Consider the following 20,890-nt stretch of genomic DNA (forward strand, 5'->3'; position numbering starts at 1 on the left):
GATGGGTAAGGGGAGAAAGAGAGAATGTCCACTTGGGAGAGATGAGGATCCCGGTGCCACCACCCCGCTGACCAGAAGCTCTCGGGGTGTGCGAGAACACGTGGGCGGACGAAGAGAGAGCAGTAGGAGTAGCAGTGTTATCTGTGGTGATCCATGTTTCCGTCAGTGCCAAGAAGTCGAGGGACTGGAGGGAGGCATAGGCTGAGATGAACTCTGCCTTGTTGGCCGCAGATAGGCAGTTCCAGAGGCTACCGGAGACCTGGAACTCCACGTGGGTCGTGCGCGCTGGGACCACCAGATTAGGGTGGCCGCGGCCACGGTGTGGAGCGTTTGTATGGTCTGTGCAGAGAGGAGAGAACAGGGATAGACAGACACATAGTTGACAGGCTACAGAAGAGGCTACGCTAATGCAAGGAGATTGGAATGACAAGTGGACTACACGTCTCGAATGATCAGAAAGTTAAGCTTACGTAGCAAGAATCTTATTGACTAAAATTATTAAAATGATACAGTACTGCTGAAGTAGGCTAGCTGGCAGTGGCTGCGTTGTTGACTTTGTAGGCTAGCTGGCAGTGGCTGCGTTGTTGACACTACACTAATCAAGTCGTTCCGTTGAGTGTAATAGTTTCTACAGTGCTGCTATTCGGGGCTAGCTGGCTAGCTAGCAGTGTTGATTACGTTACGTTGCGTTAAAGAACGACAATAGCTGGCTAGCTAACCTAGAAAATCGCTCTAGACTACACAATTATCTTTGATACACAGACGGCTATGTAGCTAGCTATGTAGCTAGCTACGATCAAACAAATCAAACCGTTGTGCTGTAATGAAATGAAATGAAAATGTGATACTACCTGTGGAGCGAAGCGGAATCACCCCGGAGTTGTTGAGTGCGGAAGTTCTATTCAGTAGACGTTGGCTAGCTGTTGGCTAGCTAGCAGTGTCTCCTACATTAAGGACGACAAATAGCTGGCTAGCTAACCTCGGTAAATTAAGATAATCACTCTAAGACTACACGCTCTAAACTACACAATTATCTTGGATACGAAGACAGCAAAGACAACTATGTAGCTAGCTAACACTACACTAATCAAGTCGTTCAGTTGAGTGTAATAGTTTCTACAGTGCTGCTATTCGGTAGACGGTGGACGTTTGCTAGCTGGCTAGCTGCTGGGCAGAAAAAAAACGTCTCAACGTTTTCCTCTTCAAAGATATCCAGGACCTTGTGGTGCTCAATCTCCTCCAATTCCATAGCATCATCTGTGGATCTGTTGGGGTGGTATGGAAATTGGAGTGGGTCTATGACAGGCAGAATGGTCAGGCAGGCAGGTACAGAGTCCAGAAACAGGCAAGGGTCAAAACCAGGAGGACTAGAAAAAGGAGAATAGCAAAAGGAGAACGGGAAAAACACACTGGTTGACTTGACTAAACATACAACATGGCACAGAAAGACAGGAAACACAGGGATAAATGCACTGGGGAAAATAAGCGACACCTGGAGGGGGTGGAGACAATCACAGGAACAGGTGAAACAGATCAGAACACCCTAATGTTCATCATTAATACTGTGTCTCAGAAGTTTCTGTCCATGACTGTTGCAAACCGAAAAAGCATTAAAGACAGAGTTAAGGAGTACTGAGAAAGTCTGGACATGACCCGTTCCCCCTTATGTAAGGAATTAGGCACTTTACCATGTTTACTACAGTATGTACTGTAGGTTATGTTGCTTGTCAAACTGCACAGTAGCCTAATAAACAAATGCATATTTCTTCATCAGCATCTTTATGCTTTCGTTAATAAAATAATGCCAAAAATACTCTTTCAAAATGCAGATGTTTATTTTGTTATGGATCCATAACGAATTACTATGGGAATAAATATAACTGAATGACAGAAATATTGGAACAAAGTAGGCTAATGAAGGTAAACAAATAGTTGGTTACCGGAAAATACTCTTTCAAAATGAATGGAAGAGACAGCATTCAGAGGTCAAGACAGCGCTACTCTGAAATGAGCACGAGGACTGGTCTTGATAAATCAACAAGATTATTATTTTCACTGAATCTCCGTTGGCTATTGTTTAGATTGCAATTAGGGTGTGGAAATGTTATGCACTTAGTACTGTAGCCTACTCCCGACTGTCATGTTGAATATTGCCATATTTTCCTAACGGAAACCCTGAGGATTTCATTTTTGGTTTTCTTGGAATAGAAACAGTATAATATAATCAAATGAATTAAGCTACACTTCTTAAAATAAATCCCATATACTAGGTTCTGACAAAAAAAGTTTAGATTCTCTAGTGCCCTCTGGTGGTCAAACTAGCACTAATGGTAACAATGGCTGACAATTAACTTCTTGCGTCGAGCCATCCCGGATCCGGGATCGTGACTACAGCCTCAAGCCCATTACCATAACGCAACGTGAACTATTCATGAAAATCGCAAATGAAATGAAATCAACATGCTAGCTCTCAAGCTTAGCCTTTTGTTAACAACACTGTCATCTCAGATTTTCAAAATATGCTTCTCAACCATAGCAAAACAAGCATTTGTGTAACAGTATTGATAGCTAGCGTAGCATTTAGTGTAGCATTTAGCGTTAGCATTCAGCAGGCAACATTTTCACAAAAAACAGAAAAGCATTCAAATAAAATCATTTACCTTTGAAGAACTTCGGATGTTGTTAACCTCTTGCTCCTACCTGGCACGCAGGCGTCCCATCTAGAGCTCTGGAAATGCAAATGCGCTACGCTAAATGCTAATAGTATTAGTTAAAACTCAAACGTTCATTAAAATACACATGCAGGGTATTGAATTAAAGCTACACTCGTTGTGAATCCAGGCAACAAGTCAGATTTTTAAAATGCTTTTCAGCGAAAGCATGAGAAGCTATTATCTGATAGCATGTAACACCCCAAAAGACCCGCAGGGGACGTAAACAAAATAATTAGCATAGTCGTCGCTACACAAACCGCACAAATAAAATATAAAACATTCATTACCTTTGACCATCTTTGTTGGCACTCCTAGATGTCCCATAATCACTATTGGGTCTTTTTTTCGATTAAATCGGTCCATATATAGCCTAGATATCGATCTATGAAGACTGTGTGATAAAAGGAAAAAAATAGCGTTTCATAAAGTAACGTAATTTTTTTAAATTCAAAAAGTCGACGATAAACTTTCATAAAACACTTCGAAATACTTTTGTAATGCAACTTTTGTAATGCAACTAACTAGGTATTAGTACACGTTAATAAGCGATAAAATTCATCAGGAGGCGATGTCAATTCTATAGGTGTCTGTCTCGAAAAAATGTCTTGGAGAGAGCTCGACCAAAACATCCGGTCAGATTTCAATGAAACGCGAGCTTTTCGATGAAACGCACGTTCTGTTATAGTCACAGCCGTGATTTAACCAGTTTTATAAACGTCTGAGTGTTTTCTATCCACACATACTAATCATATGCATATACTATATTCCTGGCCTGAGTAGCAGGGCGCTGAAATGTTGCGCGATTTTTAACAGAATGTTCGAAAAAGTAGAGGGTCGACATAACAGGTTAATGAGGAGACTCTCAGTTAGATAGCAAATGTTCCGTTTTTCCTGAAAGATTATTTGTTTAGGACAAATCGCTCTGTTGGGCCTTCCATATGGCCTCATGAGAGATGGGAAAGTCAGGACAGTAGCACATGTACAGTGGTTCATCCTTAAAAGTTGAAGTGTACTGCAGTGCAGCTTGCATGGTGCTGCAGAGTTTTATGGCATGTTATTTAAGTGTGAACCACTGGTACCATTAATGCTAGTTAGTGCTAGTTTGACCACCAGAGGGCATCTTTGAGAAGGGAGAGAGGGAGAGTTGTTGGTTAGAATGTTGGTTAGAATCGCAGGTTGTTGTCAGGAAAAATCTGGTGGGAGTGGGTGGAAAATCAGATGATTGCTGGTATTAGTGTCCTGGCCTCGTCAGCATCTCCTGCCATTGTGCCTTTGAGCAAGGCACTTAATACCTAAACTGCTCCAGGGGCGCTGCACTGTGGTTAATCCTGTTCTCCAACCTCTCCCTGGGTATGTGTGTAGGTGTGCATCTCGGGGGGAGGTGGGACTCAGTGAAGAGTCACCAAATCATTAGACATTCCTCTGGCTTGTTGACTAAAGTGATGGTGTGACATTTGACACGCATTTAGTTCACAAAATTCCAACAAATTACTAACGGTGCTTCAGCATTTTAGGGAGTGACACGGGCTTACGCATCACATGCCATTCTGTTCCCAGTGACTCCCTAAATAATGTGATTATTTGTATATTTGTACTGACTTTTTATTTATATTTGTGCTGACTGTTTCCTTTTTGTTCTCTGCAAGGGTTCCACAAAGACAAGGATTAGGCCTTGCACTGCACTCTTCTCAAATAGTGTTCAAGGTACAAAGGCAATCAATACATCAGCCATGAGGTGAATTGTGTCTCGTTTGCATTCTTCTGGTACTGAACCCACATTTCTTTGGGCTCCTCTCAAAAAGAACATACATCTCACTGTCTTCTTGGAAATAGAAATATATAGAGAGAAAACAAAACGTGTCCTTTGACAGGACATATTGGAGATGTCGAAACACGAGGACACCTCTCTTTGGTTTGGCAGATACCTTGCCTGCCACTTGCTGTTGAGAGGAAAAGCATCATAGGTGGGGCACATTGTTCTTGGTAAATAGCTTGTCAGTCCGCCATTACACTTCCTCAAAAAAATGTGGAATGGGATGGGCAACTCCATTCCTCAGGGGTCTGATTTGTGGTGTCACACTTTTGCTCCATCTAACAAACCTCCAACTAATCAACACATTTTCATTTGAGGATGCAATTAGTTTAATCAGCTGAGTTTGCCAGAGATGGGGAACAAGTGTCCCTGATGTGGAACATTCAGCACCTAATAATATCATTCAATATCACTCATTCAAATGAAGTTGTAGGAAATGGATGGCATTTTCACGACCTGAAGTGGCTTGAGAGGAATTATACATATTGTTAGTGGAAAAGCACTCAATTGAGCAATGTTTATTGCTACCTCACTCTGGTGCCAGGTCCAGAGTGACATTGAGGAGGGACATAGAAAGGGCTATTGTCACAGCTTTTGTCAAAATTGGGTTTTCGTAGCAGGTTAAGGAGAACTTAAACAGTAAGTTAGGATAATTAATGTAGCAGGTTAGGATAATTAGGTAAAGGTTAGGAAAAGGGTTAGGGTTAGTTAAAATGTTTGTTTTTTAAAACATCCACTTTGGACATCAATTTCACAATAGCTGTATCCCATCTACACATGACCATAGAAAGGGGAGACATTTTAAGGCTTGCTTGCAGAAGTCCCTTCTTGTATAGTAGCTCACTGCTCAACTCGCTCCCCTTCACACTTTGACTGTTTTTAGGTCAAGGTGCTATTCCTGGTGCTTCTGCTTTTTGAAGAATAAAAAATATTTCAAAGACTAGTTTCCAGATCTTTGCAGAACTTCAGTGATTTGCACTGTCAGGGGTGAGCTTTTGAGTGAAGAGCAGGTGTAAAGTAAAAGCTGAAATGTGTGTTCTGGTAAGAGACTCCTGAAAGTGGCTGTTTCTCTTTGGATCTGCACTAGCAACGCTCAAGGTCATAGTTTTCAGATCACATCTGTGGTTTGCAACCATGTTTTGCTCTCTCTGTACCACATTCTAAAACCCCATGTTTATGATCTGTAGAAATGGTTTCATCTGAATGTACTCCAACCAACCATAGTAATGTTTAGTGTACTTTGTTCTTTTTTCTTACTTTACGTTCACCCTCAGCTTGAGTAGGCCTTGTTCTAGCTGAACTTATCCGAGTGTATTGATGGTGAGCAGGCTACGGTGGCCCTTAGGTGCACCCATGGCCCAAACAGCAAACTAAGGCCTATTTAATACACTATCTTCCTTTGAGGTGGAATAACTCCTGTGACACGGTCACATTTTGATTGAGGTTATGGTTGAATAGCTCTGGCTCTTTGTTCAGTCCACTCTAGCACCAGTGAATGCTTTTAAGGGTAAACTGTAATGTCAGGAAAGGCTATCTTTTTCTGAGTGCTCCTCCACTTTTCGGAGACTGGCTTATATGTTATAAGAGACACTGATGTAGCTGTCACAACGCTAACTTGATATCAAGATTCAGAGAACTCCGTTGCTCGCACCTGTCATATTTACAGTATTTTATATTTCAATATTTTGTATTTTATCTTTTATCCAAATTCTTGGTAACAAAGTTACAATAATAATGTATGTTTTTGTTAATTGTCCAAAAAATTCAAATAAAATGTTACAAAAATAAAATGGTCAAACAAAGCAAATAGCAAACACGTGTCGTTTTCTGTGTTTTGCAGTGCCCCCCACAATCATCAACTTGTCGAAGGACATCGTGGTCAACGAAGGCTCGAACGTCACTCTGATGTGCCAAGCCAGTGGCAAACCAGAACCCTCGCTCACCTGGAAACTTCTCTCTCCCTCAGGTAAGACAAAACCTACAAGCCTCTCACCTCAATTACTTGTTTATATACACTCCCGCTCTTTCTCTCTTGCTCTTTCTTTCTCACACTCTCTCGCTCATTCCCCAGCCCCCTCCCCCTCTCTAGCACTCCCCCCCCCTCTCTCTCACACACACACACACACACACACACACACACACACACACACACACACACACACACACACACACACACACACACACACACACACACACACACACACACACACACACACACACACACACTCCCCCTCTCTCTCAACTGACTCCAGTCTGTCACCTTGACATTAGGTAACCCCAATGACACTTGGTGAACTGCATCCTTTTCCTTTATGAGTATCTCATTATCTTTTCTACTACCTGTTCCCTAATCACCATTACCCACTAATGATATGTATAGAAATAATGTTTTGGAGGCAAGTGAGTGAATGATGGAATACATTTCAAAATAATTTGCGTATTGTGAGCGTTGTTGCAAAGAGAAACATGTCACGGTTGACATTGAGTAGATTTAAAGCACTGGGCTCAAACATGCCGCTATCTTGTCCAGAGGACGGAAGACCACAAAATAGTCTGCCTATCTAAGAGTCTATGCTTCACTTAATCAGGCGAGGGGAAGCTTGCATTTGTAATGAGCTACATTTCACGTAGATGTTATTGCGCAACAGTTTCCTCCCCTCTCTCTCTCAATCTCAATCTCGCAGAATTTAAATGTTAATACGACAAGGATGTGACTGGCCCTGTCTTTTAGGAGATAAGTGGCGAGTTGCTTTGATAGGGCTCCATTTTCCACACACTCCAGGATTCTTCTCGACTGGGGGGAGCCATAATTGGGCCCAGTGACTGAAAAAGAAAAACTGTCACTTGTTGTGCCAGTACCCCCTGAAAACATTGAAGACGCATGCACATTTACTCAATTATCGCCTCCTTCGGTGTCTATACTTTATAGACTGGCTAAAGTGCACAAACAAGCAGTTAGTCTTTGAGCTATATCACTCGGCATCAAAAATGTTGATGTGCATGCAGCCAGTTGGAGAGACAGGTGGAGATGTACATACAGTGCCTTCATCCAAAGTGTAATTAATAACTTCACCATGCTCAAAGGGATATTCAATGTCTGCTTTTTCTATTTTTACCCTTCTACCAATAGGTGCCCTTCTTTGCGAAGCATTAGAAAACCTCCCTGATCTTTATAGTTGAATCTGTGTCTGAAATTCACTGCTCAACTGAGGGACCTTACAGCCAATTGTATGTGTGGGGTACAAAGATGAGGTACTCATTAAAAAATCATGTTAAACACTATTATTGCACACAGAGTGAATTCATGCAAGTTATTATGTGACTTGTTAAGCAAATGTTTACTCCTGAACTTATTTAGGCTTGCCATAACAAAGGGGCTGAATACGTATTGACTCAAGACATTTCAGCTTTTCATTTTTTATTAATTTGTAAAAATTTCAAAAAACATAATTATGGGGTGTTGTGTGTAGGACAGTGACACAAAATCTCTATTTGATCAATTTTAAATGCAGGCTGTAACATAACAAAACGTAGAAAAAGTCAAGGGGTGTGAAAAGTTTCTGAAGGCATTGTATATGAACTGAGAACTTTCTGATGTGTCACAGTATATGCCATCATTGTAACGTCTACTTTCAACTCACACTCTCAAACACGTAGATCCCCTGAACGCAGCTCACTCTCCAGATCCCAATCACCTGAATTCTGATCACCTGTTCACACACCTGTATGTCATTATCATACACTATTTAGTTCACCACATCATTGTGAAGTATTGTTTGCCTTGTGATGCACTTCAGAGTGCTGGTTTCCTCCTGTAATTTAACCCTCCCATCTATGATAGTTTTTTCCTGCCTCACTAATGATGCCTATTTCCTGCATGCACTTTAGTCTATTGGATTTCCTGTTATCAACCTATTTCCTGATCTCCTGATCTCCTGGATGACGTTACTAGCCTTTTCCCTGCCTGTACTGTTGCCTTTTTTTATAATTTCCGTCCAGGTTTGGAGCAGTTAATCAGGTTTTATGATTGAAAATAACAATGACATAGCCAGACACTTAATTGATTCCCACAAAGTATTTGACTTCAAACAACGTCTTTTGGGCATCTTTTTTTTCTGTCTTTTTTTGGGCGGTCCTGACCCGCCTTGAAATCCTAACCAATCATAGTAATCCACAGACATCCAGACAGCCTTTATTTGGCCCAAACATAGACGTTCAGATTTGCTCCGGACTGGCCTTGATTTAGCTAAAGCATAGACATCTATAATTGGTTAAGATTTAGTCCTTTCCGGACCGGACCAAATCTGAACCAATCGTAGACATCTATGTTTCACAAGTTTGGACAGCACGGTACAGTGCAGAGTACAGTACATTACAGTACACAGTAAAGTCAAATGTAGAGTACATTACAGTACAATACAGTAGAGTAGTGACAGACTCAATTTAATGCATTCAGGTGGTAACAGTGAATAATTTATAGCTCGTTACGACTGTTATCCCAGAGGCAGGTTTTATGTTTTGTATCTACATGAGTTCTCCCCCAATTTCCCCCCTGGGTGTAGGCCTTTTCTACTGTATGCTGTATATGAGGTCATTCTAATGCTTGTGAACCATACTGTAACTGCACTAGATTGTTCATGCATTATATCTGCTTTTGGCATGCGCTGATGGGAGACATTATGTTCATGCCACACATTATAATCATCATTGTTCAAAAACTGTCAATCAACATTATGGCGTTCAACTTGTAGAATTGACTATCTAGCTATACATGTAGTATGTTTCCTAGGTAACAGCACGAGGACACTCTTAGGTATTCTTTTAGAATCAGAACCATAGCATGTTAAAGTACCTTCCAATGCTTTCCCTTTTAATAGCATGTATTACTTCCATATTTCCCAGAGTCTAGTGATTACTATAGTCCTCACAACCCCTATTTGTGTGTAAGTGGTCCTGTGTGGTCCCATGTGGTTCAGTTGGTAGATAATGGTGCTTGCAATGCCAGGGTTGTGGGTTTGATTCTCACCAGTACAAAAAATGACAAATGTATTCCTCCACTACCGTAAGTCGCCCTGCTGAAATGTAAAAGTGCACATATCCCAATACAGAATCCTTTAGAAATAATTACAGCTGTTGTGTTTCTCTCCCACAAGTCTACATTTCAAACCCGACATTGTGTGCTCTTAAGATACAGGATACTGAACGTTATGAGTGTTACACCTTTAACATAATCTTAATATAAATAGAATATAAAAGAGGGCACAGACTTGTTCCTGAGTGCACGAGATAGTGACTGCATTATATTTTTATTGAACCTTTACCCCAATATTACACATGGATGGATTTTCTTGTCTTCTTTTACCCGTCAAAGACAATCCGTTAGTGTTAACTAGTGACACTGATGATGAGCACAACAAGAGAATGATGGTAAATTAAAAATGCAGTTAAGAAAGCTTTGGGCGTCTCAGCATTTTTGACATTGGCCAAGAGCAATCAGAGACTTTATTATACAGTATACCTTTATAATTTCATAGGGTGCAGCTATTACTGCCTTTGCCAACTTCTCATACTAAATGTCATTGGTCATGGCCAAATGTTTGTTTTTTTACAAATAAGCACAGACTACTTGCACTGTCTGTCCACCTGTCACTAGAGACATTAATGACACCCAGGTGTGTCCTATTACTCATGATTTCCCTGTTAAAAGAGGTGTGTTTTCTGTTGTCCTTTGCAGAAACTTGAATTGTTTACCGTGTGCGTGGGTTTTCGAGAGTGTTTGTTGTTTTTCAAATGTACTGTGATCCTGCAGCTACCATTTCTCAGTAAAGTATTATGTTTATTCTTAACCACTGATTCCTCGTCTGGATTCTTCTCTGCACCTTGGTCCAACCTCACCACGTCACAGCAAGCTTCTGCCTCAACATGGACCCAATGGACTCATCAGCGATGGCTGATGCCTCTACTGTGGCGCTCTCGGCCATCTCCGTTCTACATGCCCAGAGTTGACAGGAAATGCTGGGGATCGCCAGGACAATGGGAGACCCTGCTGAGCTGTGCATTTACACCCCAGCTACCCGATCACCATCTGACACTACCCGCGACCATCCATTGGGATAACCGTCAGCACCACATTCAAGCCTTTGTGGACTCCGGGGCTCTGACTTCGCCAGAGAATTACAAATCCCCTGCATGAAATGTCCCATCCCTCTACAGATTCAAGCCCTCGATGGACGCCCCATCGGCTCCGGCCAGGTGGATTATCAGTCCAAGCCCATTCTACTGCAGGTTGGGGTGAACCACCCGGAGACTCTTAGTTTTCTTTTGATCACTGCTACCGAGAACCCCCTTATCCTAGGGTACCCCTGGCTAGTGCTACATAACGCACTATTCTCCTGGTCCACGGAACACTTACTAGATTGGGGTAAGAACTGCCAGACTAAATGCCTAAGACCCCCATCAAGAGCCTCGCCCTGTTGCCCGGCATGTATTGAAAACCAATACTTATCCGCTCTTCCTCCCGAGTACTACACCTCCGGGGAGGCCTTCAGTAAGAGGCAATCCACCACCCTCTCTCCTCATTGTGCATACGACTGCGCCATAGAACTTCTACCCAGCTCCACCCATCCCCGGGGCTGTCTGTACTCCCTCTCGACCCCTGAAGCAGTAGTCATGGACAATTACATCCGGGAGTTGCTGGAGGAAGGTTTCATTCGCTCATCCACATCCCTAGCTGGTGCAGGCTTCTTCTTCATGGGAAAGAAGGATGGATGTCTGTGTCCCTGCATCGATTAGAGGGCTGAACAGGATTATGATTAAGAATCGTTACCCACTACCCCTGATGTCCTCTGCCTTGGAGTTGGCCCATGGGGCCCAATTCTTCACCAAACTGGACCACCGCAACACTTACAATCTGCTGAGAATCAGGGAGGGAGATGAATGGAAGACTGCCTTTAACACCCTGAGTGGCCACTATGAATATTTAGTCATGCCCTTCGGATTATCAAACTCACCGGCAGTCTTCCAAGCATTGGTCAATGACAAGATTAGGAATATGTTGAATCGGTTTGTCTTTGTTTACCTCAACGACATCCTGATCTTCTCCAAGACCAATCCGGAACACATCCTGCACGTCCGCCAAGTCCTGAGATGCCTCCTGCAGAGTCAACTATACATCAAGATAGAGAAGTGTGAGTTCCATGTATCCCAAGTTTCTTTCCTCTACCGCCTGCATTCAAATTGACCCTGTAAAGGTGAGTTGGTCACCGACTGGCTGCGTCCAGCCTCACTCAAACAAGTCCAGCGGTTCCTCGGGTTTGCACATTTTTACAACTTTGGTGCAGCGCCTCTCACGCACCTAACCAGCAAGTCCCAGAACCGTTTTTGCTGGACCTCCGAGGCTGAGAGGGCATTCGGGAAGATGTTTCACCTCTGAACCCATCCTCGTCCATCCTGATCCTACCCGTCCCTTCGTGGTAGAGGTGGACGCCTCGGACACCGGAGCAGGGGCGGTCCTTTCACAGCAGAGCGAGGGGGACAAAAAACTGCACCCATGTGCCTTTCTCTCCAAGCAGTTCTCGCCAGTTCTCGAATGCAATAACGATGTAGACAACCGGGAGCTCTTGGCAGTTAAGTGGGCCCTTTAGGGGTGGGGACACTGGTTGGAGGAGGTACCTCGACCTGTCGTGATCTGGACGGACCATAAGAACTTGGTTTCCATTCAAGAAGCCAAGAGCTTGAACACTCGCCAGGCTAGGTGGGCTCTGTTCTTTAACAGGTTCAACTTCACACTAGCCTATCACCTGGGATACAAGAATCAGAAAGCAGACACCCTGTTCCGCTAACACGATGTCTCTAATGAGGAGAGGGACTCTGAGCCCATCATCCCCAGGTCCCGCATTGTGGACCCCATGATATGGAGTTTTGAGACCACGGTCCGACAAGGTCAGACCCGAGAACCTGAACCTGATGGGGGTCCCACTAACAGACTTTATGTTCCGTGATCAGCCCATTCCCGAGTACTACAATGTGGACACGTATCCAGGGGTTAATCGGACACTGGAGTTCCTGAGGTGGAAATTCTGGTGGCCCAACATGATTGAGGATGTGAGATCCTTCATTACGGCCTGCTCCACTTGTGCCTAAAGCAAGTCCTCACAACAGCAACCGGCTGGGTTGCTCCAACCTCTGCCCATCCCCAGCCGCCTTGGTCCATAGACTTTATCACACGGTTCCCCAATCCCAAGGGCTTACCACTATTGGTTTTCCAACGCAGCCCATTTCATCGCCTTACCCAAGTTGCCCTCAGCGAAGGAGACCGATGGTCTCATGATTACCCATGTCTTTCGAATACACAGACTTCCCCAGGACATTGTCTCAGATCGTGGGCCCCAGTTCGTCGCACGGTATTGGAAAACATTCTGCCCCCTGTTGGGGGAATCGCGAGTCTCTCCTCGGGGTTCCACCCACAGTCAAATGGGAAAACAGAGCGGGCCAACCAAGAGCTGGAGAAGTTCCTCCGCTGTTTCATCTCCACCCAAGCCAGCAACTGGAGCAAGTTCCTCGTTTGGGCAGAGTATGCTCACAACACACTGCCGAACTGGTCCACTGAACTGTCATCGTTCGAGTGTCAGTCTCAAGCTTATAAGTCCCTTCTCTTCTTCTCTGCACCTGGTTCCAACCTCTCCATTTCACCATGTCAAAATGAGCTGTCAAATGCACAATTTATGTTAGGCCTGTCATGACTGTCTTGATCAGGTCAGGTTACAGGAGACCACAACCCTACAGATTATCTCTCAACCCCAAAAAGTGGAGGCGAGATCTAGGGGTCTGAAGATGTTTTTTTTATGACCCCTCACACCCATGGTAAATCTTACGCCACTGACAACATTCCTGTGTCCTCTCACTATGGAGAACCACCCTCTGAACATTAAACATGCAAAAAGGGGACTTTGGAACAATGGTTTCCGTCAGCCACAATGGTGGTCATGATGATAGATGGAATATGAAAATGTATGTAATTTTGTTTTGTTATTAAAGGTTAATAGATTACGTTATTACAAAAACATTGGAACTGTAATAGTTTTCCTATGATATGATTGGTGTTTATACATTGTACGTTGTGTGAAAAATGTCCAAATCAAAGACAATGATTTGGTAAAGATGAAATGTGAAGTTAGTTGTCTAAAATTGGATTTTAGTCAAATCTAGACCTTGCCTCTTATCTTGGTTCGCCCAGAGAATTGCCCAAAAGGCGGTTACGCCCACTTCTGACCCGAGGGTATGACATTGAGTGAAGAATTAACATAACAGACTACGTGACCCCAGCTGCAGCCGAGTTCTAAAAAGTCAACGAACTCAAAACTCAACACAGGGTTGAAGACAAAGAAATATGTTTCTACCCATGCTACTGATGAGTAGCTGTGTCTAAGCGGGTGAATTCAACCCGGAACACCTAACCTCCACTCTCCATCGAATCGTGGTATGTACACTGTTTCATTCCTACACTGTGAGCTCTGAGCTACAGAGCTGTCTGCCCTCAGAAGAGCCCTCCCAGAGCAAGGGCGAGGAATTAGACCAAAAGAACACTGACATCGTGAGGACGACCAGAGAGTTGCACCGGAGAAGTGCGTCATTGAGAAGCCTAAACAACCCACGTGGAGCTTCCCATCTGAGACCTCCCACATGTAATTACATCCTTATAGTCTGACCCATGAGAGCGGCAGTTTGGGGCAAGGCTAGGGTTAAAATAAGCATAGCTGACAAATGCACCCAAATGTATATTTCTCTCAACTAAGATTGGCGTGGTACGAACTCATTGGTGGGACCCGGTTCCCTGCATATTCCCGGATTATGCAACGTTCAGAATGAGACTGTAGGGGAAACTGATTAATTAGCTACTTTTGTAACATCATTAATCACGCAATTAGAAACCTTCAATCATTCGATGAGCAACAGTCGTCACATTAACTAATACAACGTCACGACAAGCCTAAAACTAACACTAAAGTGGAACTGACAGCGTTTTAACTACTTTGTGATATGAAACATATCAGTCAAAAATATCAAATTCTCAGTTTATGCTTCAAAACAAACTTTATTAGAGGTTTAAAAAATAGGTTCTAATTGATTCAAAATTCAATGACATACAGTAAGGCATTGTTAGCAGAATAGAAACATTGTCTCGAAGAGTTGATCAGGCTGTTGATTGTGGAATGTTGTCCCACTCCTCTTCAATGACGAGCTAAACTACTTCTATGCTCGCTTCGAGGCAAATAACAATGAAACATGCATAAGAGCATCAGCTGTTCTGGAAGACTGTGGGATCACGCTTTCTGCAGCCGAAGTAAGACCTTCAAACAGGTCAACATTCACAAGGCCGCAGGGCCAGATGGATTACCAGGACGTGTACTGCGATGTGCTGACCAATTGGCAAGTGTCTTCACTGACATTTTCAACCTCTCCCTGTCCGAGTCTGTAATACCAACATGTTTTAAGCAGACCACCATAGTGCCTGTGCCCATGAACACTAAGGTAACCTGCCTAAATGTCTACCGACCTGTAGCACTCAAGTCTGTAGCCATGAAGTGCTTTGAAAGGCTGGTCATGGCTCACATAAACTCTAGACACACTCCAATTTGTATACCGCTCCAACAGATCCACAGATAATGCAATCTCTATTGCAGTCCACAATGCCCTTTCCCACCTGTACAAAAGGAACACCTATGTGAGAATGCTATTCATTGACTACAGCTCAGCGTTCAACACCATAGTGCCCTCAAAGCACATCAATAAGCTAAGGATCCTGGGACTAAACACCTCCCTCTGCAACTGGACCCGGGACTTCCTGACGGGTCACCTCCAGGTGGTAAGGGTAGGTAACAACACATCCACAACGCTGATCCTCAACACAGGGGCCCCTCAGGGGTGCGTGCTCAGTCCTTCTTCTTTATTCCCTGCTCACTCATGACTGCATGGCCAGGCATGACTCCAACACCATCTTTAAGTTTGCCGATAACACAATAGGTGTAGGCCTGATCACGGAAAACGACGAGACTGACTATAGGGAGGAGGTCAGATACCTGGCCATGTGGTGTCAGGACAACAACCTCTCCCTCAACTTGATCAAGACAAAGGAGATGATTGTGGACTACAGGAAAAAGAGGACCGAGCACGCCCCCATTCTCATTGATGGGGCTGCCGTGGAGCAGGTTGAGAGCTTCAGGTTCCTTGGTGGCCACATCCCCAACAAACTAACATGGTCTAAGCACACCAATACTGTCAGGATTTGGCCAGGGTTGTTCCGGTTTTTGGTCACTAGATGCCCCCATTGTGCTTTTTGACCTTTTGTTTTCCCTTGATCCCCATTATTATTTGCACCTGTGCCTCGTTTCCCCTGATTGTATTTAAACCCTTAATTTTCCTCAGTTCTTTGCTCTGTGTTTGTATGTTAGCACCCAGCCCTAGTATTCTGTGAACTCTTGTTGATCCCGGTGGACTCTCTTGTGGAATTCTTTTTTTGTTCTTGTTTATTTATTTTTGAGTATCTTTTGAGGCTTTTTATGCTATACCTACCACCTTGTGGATTTACCTTTTTTGTCTTGGAGGATTACCTTTGTTCTTGTGGAATTCCTTTTGAGGTTGTGGAGTTTCATGTTTTCCTGAAGGACTTCACTTTTTACTTCATTAAATACACCGTCTCAAGTACTGCTGTGTCTGCCTCATCTTCTGGGTTCTGCCGACTACTCGTGGCTCAGTTGGTTAAGTGACTGTTTCTCACTCCGGAGACCCGGGTTCGTAACCGGGTCCTGACAAATACTGTGATGAAGAGGGCACGACAAAACCTATTCCCCTTCAGGAGACTGAAAAGATTTGGTATGGGTCCTCAGATCCTCAAAAGGTTCTACAGCTACACCATTGAGAGCATCCTGACTGATTGCATCACTGCCTGGTATGGCAACTGCTCGGCCTCCGACCGTAAGGCAATACAAAGGGTAGTGCGAACGGCCCAGTACATCACTGGGACCAAGCTTCCTAATATATAATATATATGCCATTTAGCAGACGCTTTTATCCAAAGCGACTTACAGTCATGTGTGCATAGATTCTACGTATGGGTGGTCCCGGGAATCGAACCCACTACCCTGGCGTTACAAGCGCCATGCTCTACCAACTGAGCTACAGAAGGACCTGCCATCCAGGACCTGCCATCCAGGACCTATATACCAGGCTGTTTCAGAGGAAGGCCCTAAAAATTGTCAAAGACTCCGGCCACCCTAGTCATAAACTGTTCTCTCTTCGACCGCATGCCAAGCTGTACTGGAGCGCCAAGTCTAGGTCTAAGATGCTTCTAAACAGTTTCTACCCCCAAGCCATAAGACTCCTGAACGTCTAATCAAATGGCTAACCAGGCTATTTGCATTGCCCCTCCCCCCCTTTTACGCCGCTGCTACTATCTGTTGTTATCATCTATGCGTAGTCACTTTAATAACTCTACCTACATGTACATATTATGTCAACTAACCGGTGCCCCCTCACAATGACTCTGTTACCCCCCTGTATATAGTCTCGCTATTGGTATTTTACTGCTGCTCTTTATTTACTTGTTAATTTTTTTTCTTATTCTTCTCCAAAAAAAAATGTTTTAACTGCATTGTTGGTTAGGGGCTCGTAAGTAAGTATTTCACTGTTTTATTCGGCGCATTTGATTTGATTTTATATTGTTAGATATTGGCGGGAACTGGAAAAACTATTGTACGAGTCAATCCAGAGCATCCCAAACATGCTTAATGGGTGACATGTTTGGTGAGTATGCAGGCCATGGAAGAACTGGGACATTTTCAGCTTCCCGGAATTGTTGCCAGATCCTTGCAACATTTAGCTGTGCATTATGTTGAAACATGAGGTGATTGTGGTGGATCTCGTCATGGTAACTCTGAGCATTTAAATTGGCATTTATAAAATGCAATTGTGTTTGATGTCTGTTGCTTATGCTTGCCCATACCATATCCCACCACTACCATAGGGCACTCAGTTCACAATGTTGACATAAGCAAACCGCTCACCCACACGATGCCATACATGCTGTCTGCCGTCTGCCCGGTACAGTTGAAACCGGGATTCATCCGTGAAGGGCACAATTCTCCAGCATGCCATTGGCCATTGAAGGTGAGCATTTGCCCAATGAAGTCGGTTACAATGCACTGCAGTCAGGTCAAGACTGCAGTCCCTGAGACAGTTTCTGACAGTTTGTGCAGAAGTTATTCGGCTGTGCAAACCCACAGCGGCAACACCTCCTCCATTTGCATTTATATTTTTCCTATATATTCTATAACCAGGTATACATACTACGGCATCATCAAAGGAATGATCTAAGTGTGTTTCAGAGATGGCCAGAATATGCATGTTTTCAAGTGTTAATAAGTTGTACATTTCATGAACCTTGTTTCTCAGGCTACATATGTTAGTATGGGCTGTTTCTTGTCCTTTTCTGGGTTGCTTGTTGGTTTTTAGTGCTATTCTGAGAGGCTGATCCAAGTTAAACATGTCCATGACAATTACGTTTGAGTCAATGGTACTGAGTGGTCTGGCAGATGGTTTCAGTGCAAACATTGGAATTCAATTCTATGAATTTAATTATTGCATACAATACAAGCCCGGATGTAGAGGTCCTGGGCTGGTATGGTTATGTGGTCTGCGGTTGTATGTACTGCCAAGTTCTCTAAAACAACTTTGGAGGTGGCTTATGGTAGATAAATTAACATTCTGTTCTCTGGGAACAGCTCTACTGGACATTCCTGCAGTACGCATGCAATTTGCAGGCCACCTCAAAACTTAAGACATTTGTGGCATTTTGTTGTGACAAAACTGCACATTTTAGAGTGACCTTTTATTGTACTCAGCACAAGGTGCACCTGTGCAATTCCCATGCTGTTTAATCATTTTCCTGATATGCCACACCTGTCAGGTGGATGGATTATCTTGGCAAAGAATAAATGCTCTCTAACAGGGATGTAAACAAATTTGCTCACATAATTTGAGAGATATAAGCTTTTTTTGCACTTATGTAACATTTCTGGAATCTTTGATTTCAGCTCTTGAAACATGAGACAAACACTTTACATGTTTTGTTTATATTTCTGTTCAGTGTAATTCACCAATACATTTCTTGGGAGTCCCAAAAATATTGCTATCAGGTTGTAAATCACAGCTGGCCTGTTACATTGTTTTCCACCACCAGCCATTAAGGATGCACTGTTTCAGTTTCAATAACTCAATAACTAAAAAACGGACGACTGTAACTAAGGCTGGGAATGTCAATACAATCAAACTAGCGATCACAACTCAAAACGAGGCTAATATGCTAGTAGCGCACGTCTGAAACACAAGGCCCACGGGCGAGTATAAATGAGTCAAGAGTTGAGTTCTCTACTTTATGAACTTACAGCCTGATGCGCTCGCATTAGTGAATACAACTTCAATTCGCGCTGCTTTCATGTGTCCCATTTACAGCACGCAATGGAGGGAAAGTGTACAGACACATGCCTAGCTCGGCTACAAACATTTTGCAGTCTGGCTTCAGTTTTTAAGCTTGGCAATGAATACCCAATAAACAAAACCTGCAACAACAAAAAAACATGCAAAGGAGAAACGTGTAGGCCTATTACAGTAACAATTAAGTCGTAGCCTAGGATGGCTACTCATCTACAATATATTTTGAGTGCACCATACAGCAATGCTGCATTCAACAGCACTGGTCATCCATGCAGTGCAAAAGAAAATTAAACATGTTTTAAGTTTAAATGTTACAACAAACCTATAGCTACATTTGTGTTATTTGGAGTTACTAAATCTTTTTTTATTAGGGTCGCAGCATATTATCCACACCAGCAAGCATGGCAGCAAAGGCTGAGCAAATATGATTTATCTCCTTTTGTTTTAATATGTTAAAATGCTCTATACAGTTTTCTAAGTACATACGTGGACATGATCTTTTTCCTAATAAAACAATGGCCATTTTTGGGGTGTTTGTAAAAACAAAGATGCTATGTCTGGCATGCAAAATGTGTGTTTTTCCATGTGCTAATTGAGTTTGATACACCTGAGCTAGCGTATCTACTTATCTAGTTAGCTATTTATTTAGCAAGCTAAAAATATAGAGCCTTATGGTATCTAGCTAGTTAGCTGCTGGGAGGATGTCATGTCATTGCATGAGTGGGTCAGTGACTGACTTTTTCCCTTAATATTGTTTTTCAGTGGCTACAGCTAGAGAGGCAGGTGTCGTTTGGTTAGCAGGCAAGTTCCCATTCAGTTGTCAAACATTCGTTGGGACAAGCATGCATTGGCAGACAAGCTGCAGAAGGACGATCAGGCTACTATTCCCCATTGTTTAAGTGCAATTTTGATAGCAACTAGCTTAAAAAGTTTGAGAGGGTTTAGCTAATGTTCCCTCATTAGATTTTAGCTTATCTCGCTCTGACTAGCATTAGTTGTTGATCTTGTTGATGTACATAGGTAACTGAGGGAGAGAGACCCTACCTTTTCATGGTTGTTTGATCAATGGGACTGTGATGTTCCCAACTGTAAGAGGACTTCCATGGTATTTACATATTTGCAGAAATCCATTAATTTGTATTTTGTGGCTTTTTGCGATAGCATTCTAATGATCTGAAGTCGCGCATACCATAAATACCTTGTTGAGTATTGTGAAGTTCACTTATAAAACCTAAGGTAGTGTATGTATGTACATGCTTTTGTAGCCTAGTCCCATACTGTGTGTACTGTAGTCAACTCTTCCGTTGTTGTCAAGCCTTATGTATGACGTGTGTTTAAAGATATAAGAGATGGCAACAGCACATACATGTGACTGAGTTCATTATTATGCACTTATGAACCTGTCTTTTCATTTGAAGATATATTATTTGAATTATATAAAAGATACTGCCATTGGGATCCAATGAATAGAAAGAGTGTGCAGAGGCTCATTGTCAAACGACCAAACAGACAGAGCAACCCAGTCATCTTGAATATGAAGTTAGTGCTGATTGGTTAAGTAGGTTAACGAAGTACAGAAATACCCACCCACCCGCACAAAACAATACCAGACAAAAACAGGATGCACTTACTACAAGATAATTAAACCAAATCACATGACGCCAATTTACGCTAATCAATTTCCATTCCAAATGGATACTTGCCGTATTAAAAGTTTACGGGGGGTGATCATGACATCTATTTATTTTTCAAAATGAAATAAGTAAGCCGATTTGAATAGGTCCACAGCTGGATGTTAAAAACTGTCTTATATTTCTATGTGGGTAGTTTGGCGTTCCAGATGGGAAGTTAAGAAGATAACATTCTCCCTAAT

General features: G+C 42.9%; 1 protein-coding gene across 6 annotated transcripts in view; it reads left to right on the top strand.

Moving 5' to 3' along the window:
- LOC118391030 (opioid-binding protein/cell adhesion molecule-like) overlaps nucleotides 1–20,890 on the top strand; it is a 521,103-nt gene that overhangs the window by 470,002 nt on the left and 30,211 nt on the right. For all 6 annotated transcript variants that reach the window (XM_035781960.2, XM_035781959.2, XM_035781963.2 and 3 more), the window contains one exon: nucleotides 6,368–6,493. In XM_035781960.2, coding sequence (XP_035637853.1) covers nucleotides 6,368–6,493 — 126 coding nt within the window. The remainder of the gene's footprint in view (nucleotides 1–6,367; nucleotides 6,494–20,890) is intronic.

Source organism: Oncorhynchus keta, chromosome 12 (genome assembly GCF_023373465.1).
Source record: "Oncorhynchus keta strain PuntledgeMale-10-30-2019 chromosome 12, Oket_V2, whole genome shotgun sequence".
Classification (NCBI taxonomy): domain Eukaryota; kingdom Metazoa; phylum Chordata; class Actinopteri; order Salmoniformes; family Salmonidae; genus Oncorhynchus; species Oncorhynchus keta.